The sequence below is a fragment of the Gorilla gorilla genome, chromosome 7 (assembly GCF_029281585.2).
Source record: "Gorilla gorilla gorilla isolate KB3781 chromosome 7, NHGRI_mGorGor1-v2.1_pri, whole genome shotgun sequence".
Classification (NCBI taxonomy): domain Eukaryota; kingdom Metazoa; phylum Chordata; class Mammalia; order Primates; family Hominidae; genus Gorilla; species Gorilla gorilla.
The window spans coordinates 33,451,116-33,469,491 of record NC_073231.2 but is presented as its reverse complement, the minus strand read 5'-3'; the positions used below and the strand labels follow the sequence as shown (position 1 = coordinate 33,469,491).

General features: G+C 39.4%; 1 protein-coding gene across 6 annotated transcripts in view; it reads left to right on the top strand.

Annotated features, from left to right (window-relative positions):
* KIF13B (kinesin family member 13B) overlaps positions 1 to 18,376 on the top strand; it is a 225,690-nt gene that overhangs the window by 46,184 nt on the left and 161,130 nt on the right. For all 6 annotated transcript variants that reach the window (XM_055348316.2, XM_004046843.5, XM_055348315.2 and 3 more), the window contains one exon: positions 3,317 to 3,410. Coding sequence is in view for 5 of the 6 variants with exons in the window: in XM_004046843.5 (XP_004046891.3) it covers positions 3,317 to 3,410 (94 nt within the window). In the remaining variant the exon portion in view is untranslated. The remainder of the gene's footprint in view (positions 1 to 3,316; positions 3,411 to 18,376) is intronic.

Sequence of the window (18,376 nt, the reverse complement as noted above, 5' to 3'; positions counted from 1 at the left end):
TCACTTAGCATTAGCTTCATAGATAGTGTAGCTTGTATCAGTTCTTGATATAGTTTGGCTGTGTCCCCACCCAAATCCCATCTCGAATTGTAGCTGCCATAATTCCCTCGTGTTGTGGGAGGGACCCAGTGGGAGACAAATGAATCATGGGGTCAGTTTCTTCCATACTGTTCTCATGGTAGTGAATAAGTCTCACGAGATCTGCTGGTTTTATAAGGGGAAACCCTATTTGCTTGGCTCTCCTTCTCTTCTCTGCTGCCATGTGAGATGTGCCTTTCGCCTTCTGCCATGATTGTGAGGCCTCCCCAGTCACATGAAACTGTGAGTCCATTAAACATCTTTCTCTTGTAAATTGCCCAGTCTCGGGTATATCTTTATCGCAGTGTGAAAATGGACTAATACAGTTCTTCATTCCTTTTTTTGCTCAGTAGTGTTCTGTGCTAGGGATATACCACATTTACCCATTGGTCAGTTGATGGACATTTGGGTTGTGTCCACTTTTTGGCTGTTATGAGTATCCACATAATGGTACTGTGAACATTTGTGTACAAGTTTTGTGTTCTCATGGGTATGTATCTAGGAGTGGAATTGCTGGGTCAGATGGTAATGCTGTTTAACTTTTTGAGGAGCTGCTGGACTATTATCTGAAGTGACTGCACCATTTTACATTCTCACCAGTAATGTATGAGGGTTCTAATTACTCCACACCCTTGCCAACCCTTGTGATGATCTGTCTTTTTGATTATAGTTATCCCAGTGGATGCGAGATGGTATTTCATTGTGGTTTTGATTTGCATTCCAATGTTGAATGATATGGAACATCTTTTCTTGTGCTTATTGGCCATTTTTATATCTGTTTTGGAGAGACGTATATTCAGATCCTTTGCCTATTTAAAAATTTGATTATTTGTCTTTTTTTTTTTTTTTTTTTTAATGGCAGGTTCTTACTCTCACACCTAGGCTGGAGTGCAGTATTGCCATCACAGCTCACTGCAGCCTTGATCTCCCTGCCTCAAGCCATCCTCCTATCTCAACCTTCTGAGTAACTGGGACCATAGGCTCCCACCACCATGCCTGGCTATTTTTAAAAACTTTTTTTTTTTTGTAGAGACAGAGTCTCTGTGTTGCCCAGGCTGGTCTCAAACTCCTGTGCTCAAGCAGTCCTCCCAATTTGGCCTCTCAAAGTGTTGGGATTACAGGCGTGAGCCATTGCACCTGGCCTATTTGTCTTTTTATTATTGAGTTGTAAGGGTTCTTTATATATTGTGATGCAAGTTCCTTATTAGATACATGATTTGCAAATACTTTTTCATTCCCTTTTTCACTGTCGATGGTGTGCTTTGAAGCACACAAATTTTTAATTAAAAAAATTTTTGTTTTTAGAGACAGATCTCTTTTGCCCAGGCTGTAGTGCAGTGGCACACTCATAGCTCACTGTAACCCTGAACTCCTGGGCTCAAAGGACCCTCCCACCTCAGCCTCCCCAGTAGTTGGAACTATAGGTATGTACCACCATACCTGGCTACTTTTTTGTTGTTTTTTTTAGACGTGGGGGGGTCTCACTGTGTTGCTCAGGCTGGTCTTGAACTCCTGGCCTTAAATGATCCTCCCATCTCAGCCTTCCGAAGTTCTGGGATTACGGGCATGAGCCACCATGCCCAGCCCCAGAGTTTTTAATTTTGATGAGGTCCAGTTTATCTTGTTGTTGTCTGTGTTTTGGGTGTTCATTTCCTAACCCAAAGCCATGTGGATATACACTTTTGTATTCTTCTAAGAACTTAATAGTTTTAGTTTTTACGTTTAGCCCTTTGATCTGTTTGGAGTTTTGAATGTGTTGTGAGGTAGGGATCCAACTTCATTCTTTTGCCTGTGGATATCCAGTGTCTCACCATTTGTTGAAAAGACTATTCTTTCTCCATTGGGTTGTTTTGGCACCGTTGTCAAAATCAATGGACCATAAGTGTGACAGTATATATTTCTGGGGACTCAATTCTATTCCATCGATTTATATATGTCTTTCGTTATGTAAGTACTGCACTGTCTTGATTACTGTGGCTTTGTAGTAAGTTTTGAAATTGGAGGGTGAGTGCCCTCTTTTTCAAGATTGTTTTGTCTATTCTGAATTTTTTGCATTTCTGTGTGGATTGTCAGACCTTGTTGGTTTTTGTAAAAAAGCTAGTTGAGATTTTAATAGGATTGCCTTGAATCTTGTAGATCAATTGGGGAATATTGTCATCTTAACAGTATTGTCTTTCAATTCATGAACATGCAGTGTCTTCCCGTTTGAGTCTTTAATTTCTTTAAAAAGTTTTTTTTTTAAACTGATATATCACAGTTGTACCTATTTTGTGTTTTTCTTTCTTTTCTTCTTTTCCCCCGAGACAGAGTTTTGCTCTTGTCTCCCAGGCTGGAGTGCAGTGGCACGATCTCAGCTCACTGCTCTGCCTCCTGGGTTCAAGCGATTCTCCTGCCTCAGCCTCCCTAGTAGTTGGCATTACAGGTGCCCACCACCATGTCTGGCTGATTTTTGTGTTTTTAGTAGAGACAGGGTTTCATGTTGGCCAGGCTGGTCTCGAACTCCTGACCTCAAGTAATCCACCCGCCTCGGCCTCCCAAAGTGCTGGGATTACAGACGTGAGCCACCGCACCCGGCCATGTGATATTTTGATACATGTATACAATGTGTAATGATCAAATCAGAGTAATTGGGATATCCCTCACACGTCTTTAATTTCTTTCAACGGTGTTTCGGAATTTTCAGTGTATAAGTCTTGCATTTCTTTTACATTTATTCCTAAGTATTTTGATATTTTTGATGCTATTATAAATGAAATTGTTTTCTTAATTTCACTTTCAGATTTTTCATTGCTGGTATATAGAAACACAACTGATTTTTATATATTCTTGTATTCTGCGTAACTTGTTTATTCTCAGATTTTTAGCGGTCTCGTTAGGATTTTCTCTGTCTTAGGATTTACTTCTTCCTTTCCAATCTGGATGCCTGTTGTTTATTTTTCTTGCCTAACTGCCCTGACTAGAATTCCTAGTACAGTGGTGAGTAGAAATTGGATAGCAGACATCCTTGTCTCATTCCTGATGTAGAGTGGGAAGCTGCCCAATCCTTCACCATTAAGTGTGATGTTAGCTGTGGGTTTTTGTTGGTGCTCCTTATCAAGTGGAGGAAGTTTTTTTTATTCCTACTTCATTGAGTGTTTGCATTATGAAAGAGTATTGAATTTTTGTCTTTTCTGAATTTTGCCTTTTCTGAAATAAATTACTTTTTAAAATGACTGTTTTTCTTGTTTTTTATCCACAGAGACTGACTTGCATACCAAATGTGTGGTGGATGTGGATGCAAACAAGGTTATTCTTAATCCTGTAAATACGAATCTTTCCAAAGGAGATGCTCGGTGAGTTAAGAAACAGTGCTGTGCTCAATGGATGTTTAAGTAACTGGAAGCAACTGTGGCTGCTGAATTAAGTTGCATTGAATAGATATCGAATGCCTACCCTGTAGAGACATATTGCTGTCTTCTGTGAGCCTGTACTCAAGTTGAAGAGATGAAGTCTATAATATGGGATGACAGTGTGCCTGAATGAGTATTAGAGGTAGTAATTGTATTAGAAGCACACAGAAGAGAGTGAGTGTTATGTTGAGAAGCAATTGAAGAAGGCTTCTTGAAGGAGGTGCAGCTGGCTGGAGGATTAGCTAGGATGTAAGTCGGTTCCTTAGCATGAGTGGCTTTTACTTCTGCCAGTTCAAATGCTGTCAGAGCCCATTTCAAGTGCTATCTTCATGAAGCCCGCAGTGATTTCTTTCCTCTAAATACCTGTCAGTTATAATCTGTCCTACCTAATTTAATGATTATAGATTGTTTTGGATTGTAACTTCCAGCTGTACAGTGGATTTTAATGTCTTTGAGGGAAAGAGACTCGAGGGCTGAGGATGAATATTTGAGTATCATTTCTAGATATGTATGGTAGTATGAACAAAAGGAAAGGGAAGAACATGAATTTGGGGCAGGAAAAGATTATTTTGGGTTTTCTTAGTAAATGGAGGACTGTAAATAAGCTGGGATAAGATTACAGAAGACCTGGAAAGCAGATGAGGAAGTTTGGCCTGTATTTTTGTCAGGAAGATTTTGTTTTTGACAGTTTTTGAGTATTATGATTGAGGATCAAGGTGGATTAGGAAAAGTTGTTGATTGGCAATGTAGAGAATGGGTCAGAGTGGGGATAGGCTGACCTTTTCTGGAGATCAGCTGTATCAGAGATGTTTTTGTATTGGCCCTGAAAGTGGAGAGGACAGGTGAAAGACATTTGGCATGAGGCTTTGTGCAAAGTAGGATTCATAAATCCTTCTAGAACCAGCGCTGTATTTGGCACTCTGCAGATATTCTTTTGAGTTGAGTTTAATTGAGTTGAAAAGAGCACTGGGCCGGGCGCAGTGGCTGACGCCTGTAATCCCAGCACTTTGGGAGGCCAAGGTGGGCAGATCATGAGGTCAGGAGATCGAGACCATCCTGGCTAACACAGTGAAACCCCGTCTCTACTAAAAATACAAAAAATTAGCCGGGCGTGGTGGCGGGCGCCTGTAGTCCCAGCTACTTGGGAGGCTGAGGCAGGAGAATGGCGTGAACCTGGGAGGCAGAGGTTGCAGTGAGCCGAGATCACACCACTGCACTCCAGCCTGGGCGACAGAGCGAGACTCCGTCTCAAAAAAAAAAGAAAAGAAAAGAGCCCTGGATTTGGAGAAAATCTGAAATCGAATCCTTCATTATATTATCATAGTGAGTTATTTTTAATTTTTTTGAACCTGTCTTACGTGTCTCACAAAGGTTTTTTCCCACAAAGATCAAATAAATTAGTGACTTTTAAAAGATCTTGCAAAGTATTCTGTACATGGGCCGGTTTATTGTTATTAACGTAGAGACACATACAGCAAAATGTATAGCTTGATGAATTTTCATAGTGAATACATTCCTTATAAGTGGCACCCAGATAAGAAACAGAACGTTGCTAGCATGGCAAGAGACTACATCAGGAGAAGTAGTTTTTCTTTTTTTTCTTTTCTTTTTTTTTTTTTTTTTGAGGCAGAGTCTCACTCTGTTGCCCAGGCTGAAGTGCAGGGGTGTCATCTCGGCTCACTCCAGCCTCCGCTTCCTGGGCTCAAGCAATTCTCATGCCTCAGCCTCCCAAGTAGCTGGGATTACAGGTGTGCACCACCATGCCCGGCTAATTTTTGTATTTTAGTAGAGACAGAGTTTTGCCATGTTGGCCAGCCTGGTCTCGAACTCCTGACCTCAAGTGATCTGCCTGCTTCGGCCTCCCAAAGTGCTGGGATTACAGGTGTGAGCCACCACACTGGGCCAGTTATTACATTTTTTTTTTTGAGACTGGGTCTTGCTGTGTTGCCCAGGCTAAAGTGAAATGGTGGCGATCTTGGCTCACTGCAACCTCCACCCCACCAGGTTCAACCAATTCTCCTGACTCAGCCTCCCGAGTAGCTGGGATTGCAGGCATCCACCATCACTCCCAGCTAATTTTTGTATTTTTAGTAGAGAAGGGGTTTCACCATGTTGGCCAGGCTGGTCTCGAATTCCTGACCTCAAGTGATCCGCCTGCCTTTGCCTCCCAAAATGCTGAGATTACAGGCATGAGCCACCACACCCGACCGGTTACTACATTTTTAAGCCAAAATGTATTCAATTCAATGCTTGAGTATAGATGTCTACCAAGAAATCACCTAGTTCTAGAGAAATTTCAGCTTTGCAAGGTCATAAACTTTATTTTACTCAGTTTGCTTAATGTTGAGTGGAGTCTTGGGGACTAACATGCCATCTCTTAAGGAGACAGGCAGGACCTCTGATTTTATGTTTACAGTGAATAAAATATTAATCTCAGCAATCCATTCTTCTCCTTCTTGGTATCAACTAAGTGGAAAACCAGGTCAAAACATTGCTGTGAACATAGGATAAGAACGAAAGGACGTTTTTGTCAAATATGGAAAAGATAAATGACGAACTCTTCCTATTCCACACCACTGCTCGGAGCACTCTCCTGACTGAAATACTTGAATCCACCAGATCAGTCTAGTTCTTCTGTGTATAATCCTGGATACACATGGATACATTTTATCACTTATTTGCTCATGCGGAGCTGTACTTCTTATACTACTAGAACAATTAATATCTTTTTGCGATTATCTTCTTCCCCTCAATTAATTTTCTAGATCGGTTCTTGGGATTTTCCAAATCTTTGTCAGCAGTATATTTCTAAATTGCTTCCCTTTAAATGACTAAATCTTTAGGCCTTATTTTATTTGAATTATATCTTAAAACTTATTAAACTTTTATCCTATAATAAATTTTCGTTGTTGTTGTTTGGAAGCCATGGTGAGATTGCAATAAAACATTAATGCCTGTCACCATGGTAGGGAAAGTAGTTTCTTTTGTTTGTTTGGGGTTTTTTGTTGTTGTTGTTGTTTGTTTTTGAGATAGGGTCTCCCCCTGTTGCCCAGGCTGGAGTGTGGTGGCACAATACAAATAGTTTCTTAAGCTAAGTTTTATCTTCTATTTTTGCTTCTTTCTCTCCTCTACCCACCAAACAGGCCTTTCTTGCTAACTCTGGCTAAAAAGTTAATTGGTATACTTAAAACGTTGCCTTAAAAGGGATTAAGGTGCATTTTCCCATGGAGAGTGGGAGCCTCCACTGTATGAATCATTTGTGTTATAAAAGTTGAGGCATAGGTGAGTTTGGAAAATGGGGTGCATTTTCCCATAGGAACTGTCAGTTTCAAGTGGAAAGTTTAAGCTAGTGACTAGTTTAATCCACAACTCGAACATACTTTTTTTCTTTTTTGTCTCATATCTTTTTTAAAAAAATATATTTTGTCTCAATCTTCGCATTTCACTGCAATAATATTAAATAGCTGTGTACTCAAGGGCCGAGACTGAATAAAATGAATAATCATTCTTTCTGCTTTATGGAGGACATTCTTATGTGGAAAAGGCTTTTTTTTTTTTTTTTTTCCTCCCTTGCTGCGGGTGCGTGGTGATGAAAAGAACAGAGACTGCTTTGCTGTGATGTCTTTGTGCCCAGGGCACCAGCAGTTTCCCCTCCATCATGTTCGTGCCACCAGCACAAATGTCAACACAGTGAGGAAGGCAGATGCCTTAGTATTGTTATGAAAATAATCCCAACCTCCAGACTCTCTGAAAAGCTCTGGGGAATCTCCCAAGAGTCCTCAGACCCCAATTTGAGGGGTTTAATCCAGTTTATAAGCTTGTAAGAACCAAATAGATGTCCCTGGTTTATTTTTTAAAAGATTTATTGAGATATAATAGACAATACAATCCACCCCTTTAAAGTGAACCATTCAGTGGTTTTTATTACACTTACTGAATTGTGCAACCTGCACCACTATCTGCTTGTACGTCATTTTTATCATCATGTTAATTAATCCACTTTCTGTCTCTGTAGATGTGAGATTTGCCTGTTCTGGACATTTCCTATAAATGAAATCATACATGATGTGGTCTTCTGTGATTGGCTTCTTAGCATCAGGTTCTTGAGGTTTATCCACTTCGTAGCATTTATCAATACTTCATTCCTTTTTATGATGAAATAATAGTCTGTTTTATCACATTTTGTTTATCCATTCATCAGTTGATGGGCATTTGGATTGTTTCTACTCTTTTGGCTTCATGGATAATGCAGCTTGTGTACAAGTCTTTGTGTGGACGTCCGTTTTCATTTCTCTTAGATTCATTTCTAGTTATGGAACGCTTCTGGGTCATATGATAACTGTATTCTGAACATTTTGAGGAATTGCCAAACTGGTTTCCAAAGCTGCCGCACCATTTTACATTCCCAGCAGCAATGCGTGAGAGTTCCAGTTTTTAAAAACTCTCATCTACTGTAAAGAAAATGGAGGTAACTCTGGCTAATTAAAGACTGCATATCCTGCCTCAAGGCATTCAGATTACAATGAAAAAGCAAAACCAAACATAGTGCTGTCCAAGCCAAACACTCCTGGCCAGATTCAGCCTTTGGCTACTGATTTAGAACCCCGGGTTCTGGTAAACTAGATTCTGGTATACTTCTCTATTGAGCAGTACTTACTTATTTTAAAACAAGGTTTTCAAAAATTTGAGCAAAATTAAAAAACATAATATACAAAAAGTTCTAAAGAATGAAACACTTTTATGTACCTATCAGTTTAACAGATCCTTTCCAGTGCAGTTTAAACCTATGTGAACTGCCTTCTGTTCACATAGGAACCCTTTCTCTCTCCACCACAGTTAACCACTTTCTTGAATTTGATCTTCTTCTTTCCCTTGTATTTCTTTACATTTTCACTTTATGGAGGACATTCTTACGTGAAAGAGGCTTTTTTTTTTTTTTTTTTTTCCCTCCTGCGGGTGCATGGTGATGAAGCGCACAATGACTGCTGCTTTTTTTAAGCGTATCTGTAAGTTGTTTGCCCAGTATTATGTGCACATGAATGCCTTTTTCTAATGAAAGGCCAGAAGGGTGACTCGAAAAAGTTTCACTATTCTTATAAAATATAATGCATGATTTTTAAAGACCAAAAAAAAAAATGTTAAAAGGAGCTGAAAATAATATCACCCACTTAGCTTGGGGGAGAAAGCTCAAACTTGGTATTTTATCAAATTTCCTGTTATTTCTTTTTTTTTTCCTCTTTTGTGTTTCTTTTTTTTTTCTTTTAGATTCCAGGGGTACACATACAGGTTTGTTACAAGGGTGTATTGCGGCCAGGCGCAGTGGCTCATGCCTGTAATCCCAGCAGTTTGGGAGGTCAAGGCACGCAGATCACTTGAGGTCAGGAGTTCGAAACCAGCCTGGCCCGCATGGTGAAACCCCATCTCTACTAAAAATACAAAAATTAGCCAGGCATGGTGGCGGGCACCTGTAATGCCAGCTACTCAAGAGGCTGAGGCACGAGAATTGCTTGAACCTGGAAGGCAGAGGTTGCAGTTAGCCAAGATCGTGCCACTGCACTCCAACTTGGGTGATAGCGTAAGACTCAGTCTCAAAACAAGCAAACAAACAAAAAAAACAAGGGTATATTGTGTAATGTTGAGGTTTGGGCTTTTGTTGATCCTGCCATCCAGACAGTGAACATAGTACCCACTGGGAGTTCTTCACCTCTTGCCTCCTCCTCCTTCCCTTCCCCCTTTTGAAGTCCCCAGTGTCTCTTGTTCCCATCTTTGTGTCCATGTGTACCCGATGTTTAACTCCCACTTACAAGTGAGAACATGCAATGTTAGGTTTTCTGTTTCTCTTTTGTCCTTTTAAACAAAATCAGAACATAGGCTTTCCCCTCTTGCCTTATTTGCGATGAATTTCAAGGAAGTGTGCCGTGAAAATTGTTGTAGTGTACTCCCAGCTCTTTTAGAGACTGAAACAGGGAGCTATACCTCCTCAGAGGTGCTGCTTTAAACATCAGAACCAAAACCTGACAGGAAAGAACACCTCTGTGTAAGTTGCACTTTTCAGTTCCTTGGTCAAGTGTGAGTCCCTTTTCTTCCTTAGCCCTCTGTCTTCTATTACGTGTGTGTGGTTTGGGGGGCGGGGCGGGTGTGCACATTAACACAGTGCTAAAGACATCAGCCTAGAGTTTATCCTGTCTTTCTTTCTTTTCTGTTTTGTTTTGTATGTTTGTTTTGAGACAGGGTCTCATTCTGTTGCCCAGGCTGGCGCGTAGTGGTGTGATCACTGCTCACTGCAGCCTCCACCTCCCAGGCTCAAGTGATCCTCCCTTCTCAGCCTCCTGAGTAGCTGGGACTACAGGCATGTACCACCATGCCTGGCTAATTTTCATTCTTTTTTTGTCCTCTCCACCCCCAAGTGTAAGGTTTTGAGACCAGAACGTTTGGAGGTTGAAAGCATTTGGAGGTTTGGGTGTCAAGATCTTCATTAACCTGAACACTGATTTTTTTGGTGTTCTGTGAGTTGACTTATTCTTTAGAACAGGTGGGGAAGATCCTCTAACATGGATGAAAGTAGCCACAGATGGCACAAATAGGCAGAGACTGTTCTTGTTTTACAGTAAAATATGATGCTGCCCTCTCCATCCCTCATGTGTCATGTTTAACCTAATGAACAATAGACAGTGTAAAGGTTACAGCTGCCAGTCTAATGGGAAGACTGAGATGTTGATCACATCATCTTTTTTAGTAAGGTCATTAAAAATCTTTTTGTTCCTTCTGATAGTTTTACTAGACATCAATTTAGTCAGTATCATTAGGTAATTAATGAGTACCTAATATGAACAAAGCACACCCAACCCTTCTTTGGAGCTTCAGTGTACTCTGACCCTGGTGGATGTACAGATTGGAGCCCTTAAAGTATGTGCAGAATTAAGTGAGTTTGACCCATGTCCATACACTTCTCTTGCAAATTATATTGCATAATGCTACTGAGGGGAGGGCCTTATGGCACACATGAAGTCATTTTCAGACTAATTCCTTGTTAGTGGAAGGCATCATTAGGTCATATTAGATAATGACTTTTTAGATTTCTCTACTGCTATATGGATGCTAATTTAAATAGCGATTTTAATTGAAGGAAGTCATGCAAAATGTAATTATGGTACCCACAATAGACCTGTTTGTTCTCTCTGCTGTGAAATGACTTGAGTGGGGCTAATATTTCTCCTCAAATAGAGTCTGCTCCTCTGGAGAACAGTATGTGGTATGTTTTAATTTCATAATGGGGCTCTTCCTCAGGGAGCCCGTCCTGCTAATTTTATTAGAGTACAGTGGGGAGAGCGTGGTTCTGTGTACTCAGAAGTTGTATATGGTTCCTCAACCTCTCCCTTTAAAAAGAATACTGTGATCATTTACTACTTTTGAATATACTTGTGAAGATGAATCAGGGAGACTCTTAAAAGCTAAAAAGATAAGAAAATATGTGTGGTTGAATGCATATCATTGCATAATTAATGGAAGCAGATAGTCAAATTGCAGCAAATACAAATTTTGCAAAGTTTTACCAGCAGAGTCTAGCTGGTTGCCAAAATAAACTGGTAGCCAATAGACTGCTACTATAGAATTTGATATTTTAGCATTATCATTGAATATAAATATTATTTTGCTCATGCTTTTACTACTTTTGGTGCAGCAACAAGAAGGAATAAACTTTTTAAAAAATACAAGAAAAGAGTCTTTCTTTAGCTCTGTGCTTGAAATACTACCTGGATACTAACATTTGATATGTGGACTCAGGGTTTGTGTATATGGTTAGTTGCCAGCTCTAGATTAAGTTAGTTATGGATAATAGGAATTACGTGTTTTGAATTTCCCTAGAATTCTGGACTCAGCATAAAGTCAGATTGCATATAATATATTAAATAAAATATCTAATTATGAACACAGTTTAGGCAACTACCAGGTCCTACTATTGCATTTTTTGGGGCTTATTTTGCTTAGTTTTTTTGACAGTACTTTTTTAGCGCTCTTTGTCTCAATCTCTAGGATAGAAATTGTTACTAATATAAATCAGATGCTGTATAAGAATCTAGATTTCTGTTTTAAAGATGGAGGGAGCAGTATTCCTTGAGGAAATGTGACATGAGAAACCCATTCAACCACAAAAGTTGTTGTATCATAACATGTTTATAATTTTTTCTGATGCATTCAATATTCGAACATCAACAGTGTGCCAAGTGTCAAGCTGAGAGTTAGGTTAATCTTTACCAATCCTTAGTTCCATTAAATTTATGGTGTTATTAATTTTTTTACATGATGTATCTATAAGCATACTAGTAAAAAAAGCAAAACAAAAAACTGGAAAGCAGAAAAAGAGTTAAATTATTTTGTTGTGCATCTTGTTAGATTTTGCACACTCAAATTTGAAATGATTTGATTGTTTAATTTTGAGAATTGTACATTTTCTTGTGAGAAAGTTTTCTTTTACAAAGAAAAGCGTTTAGAACTCTGGAGTCCTCAAACTTCCTCCACAGAGTTCTTTTAAAAAGCACAGGTATTTTATAGATGGTAAATTTCACCTTTGCTTTACTTCTATCAAACGTAATTTATATATACTTTTAATTAAGTAAAAACTTATATAGGATGGGTCATAATTATTAAGAGTAGTGACTGTCTTTATGTTTTGACCTGTATATACAAGTCAGTAATCCTTTTGTTCCACTTTTAGGAAAATTGAAATAGAATTTATGTAAAGATCATCGAATATGTAAAAGTTTTATTTGCAATTTAATTTTTAAAAACTTTTGTTATGGAGAATTTAAAAGATATGCCAATTTAGGCAGAATAATATAATAGTATAATGAACCTCCATGCTCTTGTCACTCACCCCTGAAAACCATTAATTTGTGGCTGATACTGTCCTAGCTACATCTTCATCCCTGTCTTCTTCCCCATATTATTTTGAAGGAGATCTGATTTTACCCACAGATGTTTTAATGTATCTTTTATTATTTGTAAACATAACCACAATGCCATTTATCATATGTAAACAATTTAAAATAGCTGTGAGGAGGAGGAAAAAAATATAGTGAGGTGGTGGCATCAAATTTTCAGTGTTTAAATGCCCAATTATTTCATCAAGTCTTTTTTTCCCCGAAGTTTGTTTTGAATAGGATTGAGATGTGGTCTGCACTTTGAGGTTGGGTGGTATGGTTTTTAATTTATTGGCTCCTCAGTTGTTGAAGAAGCCGGATCATTTGTTCTGTCCTGTGGATGAATTAATAAGTGAATTTATTACAGGAACTAGGTTATCCTTATTTAGTCAAACACCAAACCTTGTTTATTTTCTTTGTAAATATTTTCATTCCAGCATTCCTTTTCATTCTTCTGACATTACCCTAGCGAAGGACCTCATTGCCTTGTGTTTAGATGACAATGTAGCTTTCTAACCAGTTTCTGGAACTCACCGTCACCAGACCAATCTTCAAGCCTGCTCCTGCTTCCTGTAATCTCTTTCAAATCTAGAGCATTTATGATTTCTACTCATTGAGAAATGCCACTACGTAGGTGGCATCTTTTATATGTTTATCCCACATTGTTTTCTAATATTTGTACTGCTTTGCTTTTATCTATGTATTTTGAAAACTCCCTTGCCTTCAGGCTGTGGCTGCTAGAAAGTGGGGGCCACTGAGGCTTCTTCCTGGGTCTTTGGTGGTCTGCACTAGATGCCTCTTGATTGATTGCAGTGGTTCTGTTAGTGCTCGTTCTCAAAGGCCTCCTGCTCTGATATTACCCTCAAGTAGTAGTTTGAAGGGTGATTTGCAAGTCTGGAGTTGGAATTTCTGAAGGGTACTTCTCAAGACAACAGAGCCTGATGAGCTATCTTCTTCCACCCCACTCTGTGGAGTTCAGTATTCTAGCAATGGCTGTCCTTGTCCACTAGATAGATAGATTATCTTGCTTGGACAGTGCAGATGGACGACATTTGCGTTACTGTAACCTTTCTAGACTCCCAAAGCACCACAGCCTTTGTTTTGCTTTTGTCACTTTGACAACAATCTTTTGTGTCAGTGCTGTTTCATTGGTTGTATTTTATTTTTATTTTTTAAGCCATTATACAGCGAGGTTATATTTTAAGTTTGATGTTTCTTTGTGATCTAATATTAGGATTATACTGTAGAATAAATTTCCATTGGGAAGAATTTCCTGAAGATTAAACAATTCTGTTTATAATGTGTAGATTAGAGATTGCATACTCAGGCACCATAGTCCATATTTTACCCAGAGATATGTTTTGTTTGGCCTGAAGTTGGAACATTTAAAAATCAGGTTTTGTATAAAGATTCAGATTCATTGTGTTTCTTAAATAATCTGAATCTGGCAATACTGGGTTTTCTGCCCTCTTCCGGCTCCCAGCTGTTCCATTCCATCATTTTTATGATTTGCCAGGCCCCTGTAGGCCTTTTCCTTTTCAACCTTGGTGTAGATTCTTACTGGCTTCAGTCACAAAAGATGTCCTTTCCTGACCTTGGCCCTGGGTTTTGAAGCTCACATTACTTTTTCTTTCCTCTAGTTTTTTTTTTTTTTTTTTTGTGGTAAAATACTCACAAGAAAATTAATCATTTAACCATTTTTATGTGTATACAGTTCAGTGGTGTTAAATACATTCATAATGTTGTGTAACCGTAGCACTATTCATCTTCAGAACTCTTCTTAAAAACTGGAACTCTGTGCTCATTACATACGAGTTCCCCATTCCTCCCACCCCTAGGCCTGGGCAACCACCATTTTACTGTCTATATGATTTTGACTACTCTAGGGACCTCATGTAAATGGAATCATACAGTATTTATTTTTTGTGTCTGGCTTATTTCACTTAGCATGTCCTCAAGGTTCATCCATGTTATAGCACATGTTAGAATTTCCTTCCTTTTTAAGGTCGGGTAATAGTTCATTGTATGGATAAACCACATTTTGCCCATCCATTCATCGGCCGATGGACAGTTGGGTTGCTTCTACCTTTTTCCTCTTGTGAGTAATGCTGCTGTGAACATGGGTGTGCAAGTACCTCTTCAAGACCCTGCTTTCAGTTCTTTTGGGTATAGACCCAGGAGTGGAATTGTTGGACCTCACATTACTTTTCAAGACCATCAGTCTCTGTACTCTGAATCTGTCATGTTCTCAGTTTTTTCTTTAGCTTATTAAGAAGTGTAGCCATGTGAATTCCCTAATTGTTGACATGACTTTGTTTATAAATTACCAAATATTCTTGATGTAGTGTGCAAATTAATACATTATTTTGCAGAAATGTAAAGTGCTACTCTTAACTGTCTATTTTTCTTTAAAAATGTTTATATTAATATATAATGACTCTTGTTTTTAAATGAATTAAAATACACACGCACACATGTACTTTAGAGACAAAGTCTCACTCTGTCACCTACACTGGAGTGCAGTGGTGTGATCATAGCTCATTATAGTCTTGAACTCCTGGGCTCAAGCAGTCCTCCTACCTTGGCCTCCCAGAGTTCTAGGACTGTAGGTGTGAGTCGCTGTGCCTGGCTCTAAAATATTTTTAAAATTTCTCAGTTTCTAATTCAAAAAATATCTATCAGCTATAACCCATATAAACAAAAGCTATTATTGCCCTCACTAATATTTAAGAGTGTAAAGGGGTTTTGATACCAAAAAATTTGAGAATCTCTGATCTAGATAATGTGCTAGCACAGGTTAATTAAAATTGTTCGAGGTACTCACCGCAATTTTAGAACATTATAACATTTTTCCCCATATAAGCAATGTCACATAAATCATCCCTGGGTTGCTACAGATGCTTATTTACCTGTGGTATTTCTGAAGTGCCTACCATTATTAACTAAAACATTTTGAGCAAGTAGTTCTATAAGTTCAGCGTTCCAGCTTAGAATGCCAAGAAATGTAACTATTCCCTCTCCTTTTGGGGTTAGGGTGGCAAGAATTCCCTGGTTCTAAACCTCTCTGATTGTTCTCTTGCTATTGATAGGGTTTGTGGATAAACAGTGGGAACAGGATTTGAAGAACCAAGATGGAATTTTGGTGTCATATGGGATTTTTTAGAAAGCTTTTTTCAGATGGAGTCTCACTCTGTCACCCGGGCTAGAGTGCAGTGGCATGATCTCTGCTCACTGCAACCTCCACTTCCCGGGTTCAAGTGATTCTCCTGCCTCAGCCTCCTGAGTAGCAGGGATCAAAGGCACATGCCACCATGCTTGGCTAATTTTTGTATTTTTAGTAGAGATAGGGTTTTGTCAGGTTGGCCAGGCTGGTCTTGAACTCCTGACCTCAAGTGATCCACCCCCTTGGCCTCCGAAAGTGCTGGGATTACAGGCGTGAGCCACCACCCCCAGCTGAAAGCTTTCAAATGAGTTTTAGGTGCTGGAGGGGTGAGAGAGTGGGCAGTGGTATGGGTACTATGGAGTCTCTGTGTCTACCAGGATATTAAGAGGACAGAAGCGGCAGAAGCAAGTATCTGTGATGGATCCTGGAAAAAGCAAGAAGCCTTTGACAAATCACTGTTGTGCTTACTGTGAACAAGTTGGAATTATTTAATTTTGAATTTGTCAGAAAGTTTACAGTAATGTAATAAAAAATTTAAAAATATTCCTAAGTAAAAAAAAGAAAACTGTAAAATTTCTAATGTCAGCAGAATGTGGTCACTGTGAGGGAGAAAAGGATGGCAAGACTAACTTTATTTTTGTTTTTACTTGGAAGTATAAATTCAAATTTCGGGATCTCTGAGTTTTTATGTAGCTGGAATCTTTCTTTATAAGTATATATATATATATTTATTTTTTAATTTTTTTTTATTTTTTATTGTTTTAGAGACAGGGTCTTGCTGTGGTTGCCCAGGCTGGTCTTGAACTCCTGGCCTCAAGTGATCCTCCCATCTTGGTTTCCCAAAGTGCCAAGCCTATATATATTTTATTTTTAAAATTTTATTTATTTTTAATTAATTTATTTATTTTTAGTCAGAGTCTCACTCTGTTGCCCAGGCTGGAGTGGAATGCAGTAGAGCAATCATGGCTTACTGCAGCCTCAACCTTTCCAGGTTCAAGGGATCCTCCCACCTCAGCCACCCAAGTAGCTGGGACTACAGGTGTGCACCACCATACCCTGCTAATTTTTGTGTTTTTTTTTTGTAGATGGGGCTTCACCATGTTGCCCAGGCTAGTCTCACACTCCTGGGCTCACGTGATTAGCTTTCCTCAGCCTCCCAAGTGTTGAGATTATAGGCATGACCAGCTGCACCCAGATATTTCTAATTTCTTTTAAATTATTTTTTCATGATCCAGGGACAGACTGGAATATGTAGCTGGAATCTTACAGATTCTTTATAATTCTTAAAATTTGGAAGTGGAATTTGTAATGCATAAGAAGTTTTGATTGGAGTTCTTTGTTTTGTTTACATATACACATATGTGTACATTTCCATTAAAGCAAACCTTTTTCCTTTTTTTTTTTAGAGGATATAAACAGCTACAAAATTATTGTGTTTTAAAAAATAAATTTTACCTGTGAAATGCAAACTATCATAAGAATCGGTGCATGGTAACTGCTGTTCTTATCATTGCTCTTTATTATTTTGTTAATTACATATTCCTTTCCAGAGAAGATTGGCTGACTTGGTGTTTTAGTCACATGTAAGGAGCATGGAAGCTTCCTTGCTCAATTTCATTCTCATCCAGTGTTACCACAACAGAAACCTGTGTGTAAGCAAAACGCTTGGCCTGTTCAGTGATTACCCCTCCTTAGTCACTCGGCCAGTCGTGGCCACACTTGCCACCTGCCCTCTTCTTTGGGGGATTGGGTATAATATGACACAGTGGGAGGAGCCAGACATTTCATACACATTTGGTATGATTTTGTGTTAGTCATTTTAATATAGTTATATAAGTAGTATAGGAAAACCCTACTGTGGGAAAATCCCTTCTCTGAATGTAAGATTTATCAGGCCGAACCCGTATGGTAGCCTTCATCTATTTACATCATGAAGGATGCTTAAAAGTAGGATGGGGGACAGAGACTGGTTAAGAGTAAGTCACACGTCCGGGCGTGGTGGTTCATGCCTGCAGTCCCAGCACTTTGGGAGGCTGAGGCAGGCAAATCTCTTGAGCCCAGGAGTTCAAGAACAGCCTTGGCAACATGGTGAAACCCTGTCTCTACAAAAATAAAAAAATCACCTGGGCATGGTGGTGCATGCTTATAGTCCCAGCTACTTGGGAGGCTGAGACAAGAGGATCACCTGAGTCTGGGGAGGTAGAGGCTGCAGTGAGCCGTGATGGTGTGATTGCACTACTGCAGCCTGAGTGACAGTGTGAGACCCTGTCTCAAAAACAAAAACAGAAACAAAAAACAAAATATTAGGTCACACTCTGGCATTGGACCAAGACTTTATGCCTTGCCATTTCCAGAAGCTTTACTTAGGGTTTCAGATTCTGCTTTCATCATTCTGCCCCATATCAGACCCCTTGCAGGTGCTGATTCAGGTCTTCTTGGCCTCACCTCTCCTTGGAGCCTTTGATCACTTTTCAACCCTGGCTGTTGCCAGCTCAGTCTGGGCTCACGCCAGCTTCACGTGCTCATAATCTGACACTTACTCCTGCTCACTCCCTTCCCTCCTTGCCTGGGACACACTCCCACAGAAGCCTTGGTCTTTGCTTTCTGAGGAATCCACGCTAAGACGTCCTCTCGCATGCCTTTGTCTGTGTCCTCAGGGATTCTCTTGCTGTGTGTTGAGCTGGCTGTCCATTGACCTGGCCTTTTTGGGCCTGTCTGGTCCCTTTGCCCCCCAGAACTTGGTATGGATAGTAAGGACCTGAACTTAAATATTAGGAAGAGGATAGGCCAATTTATAGATTGGGTTAATTTTTAAATTGATCAAC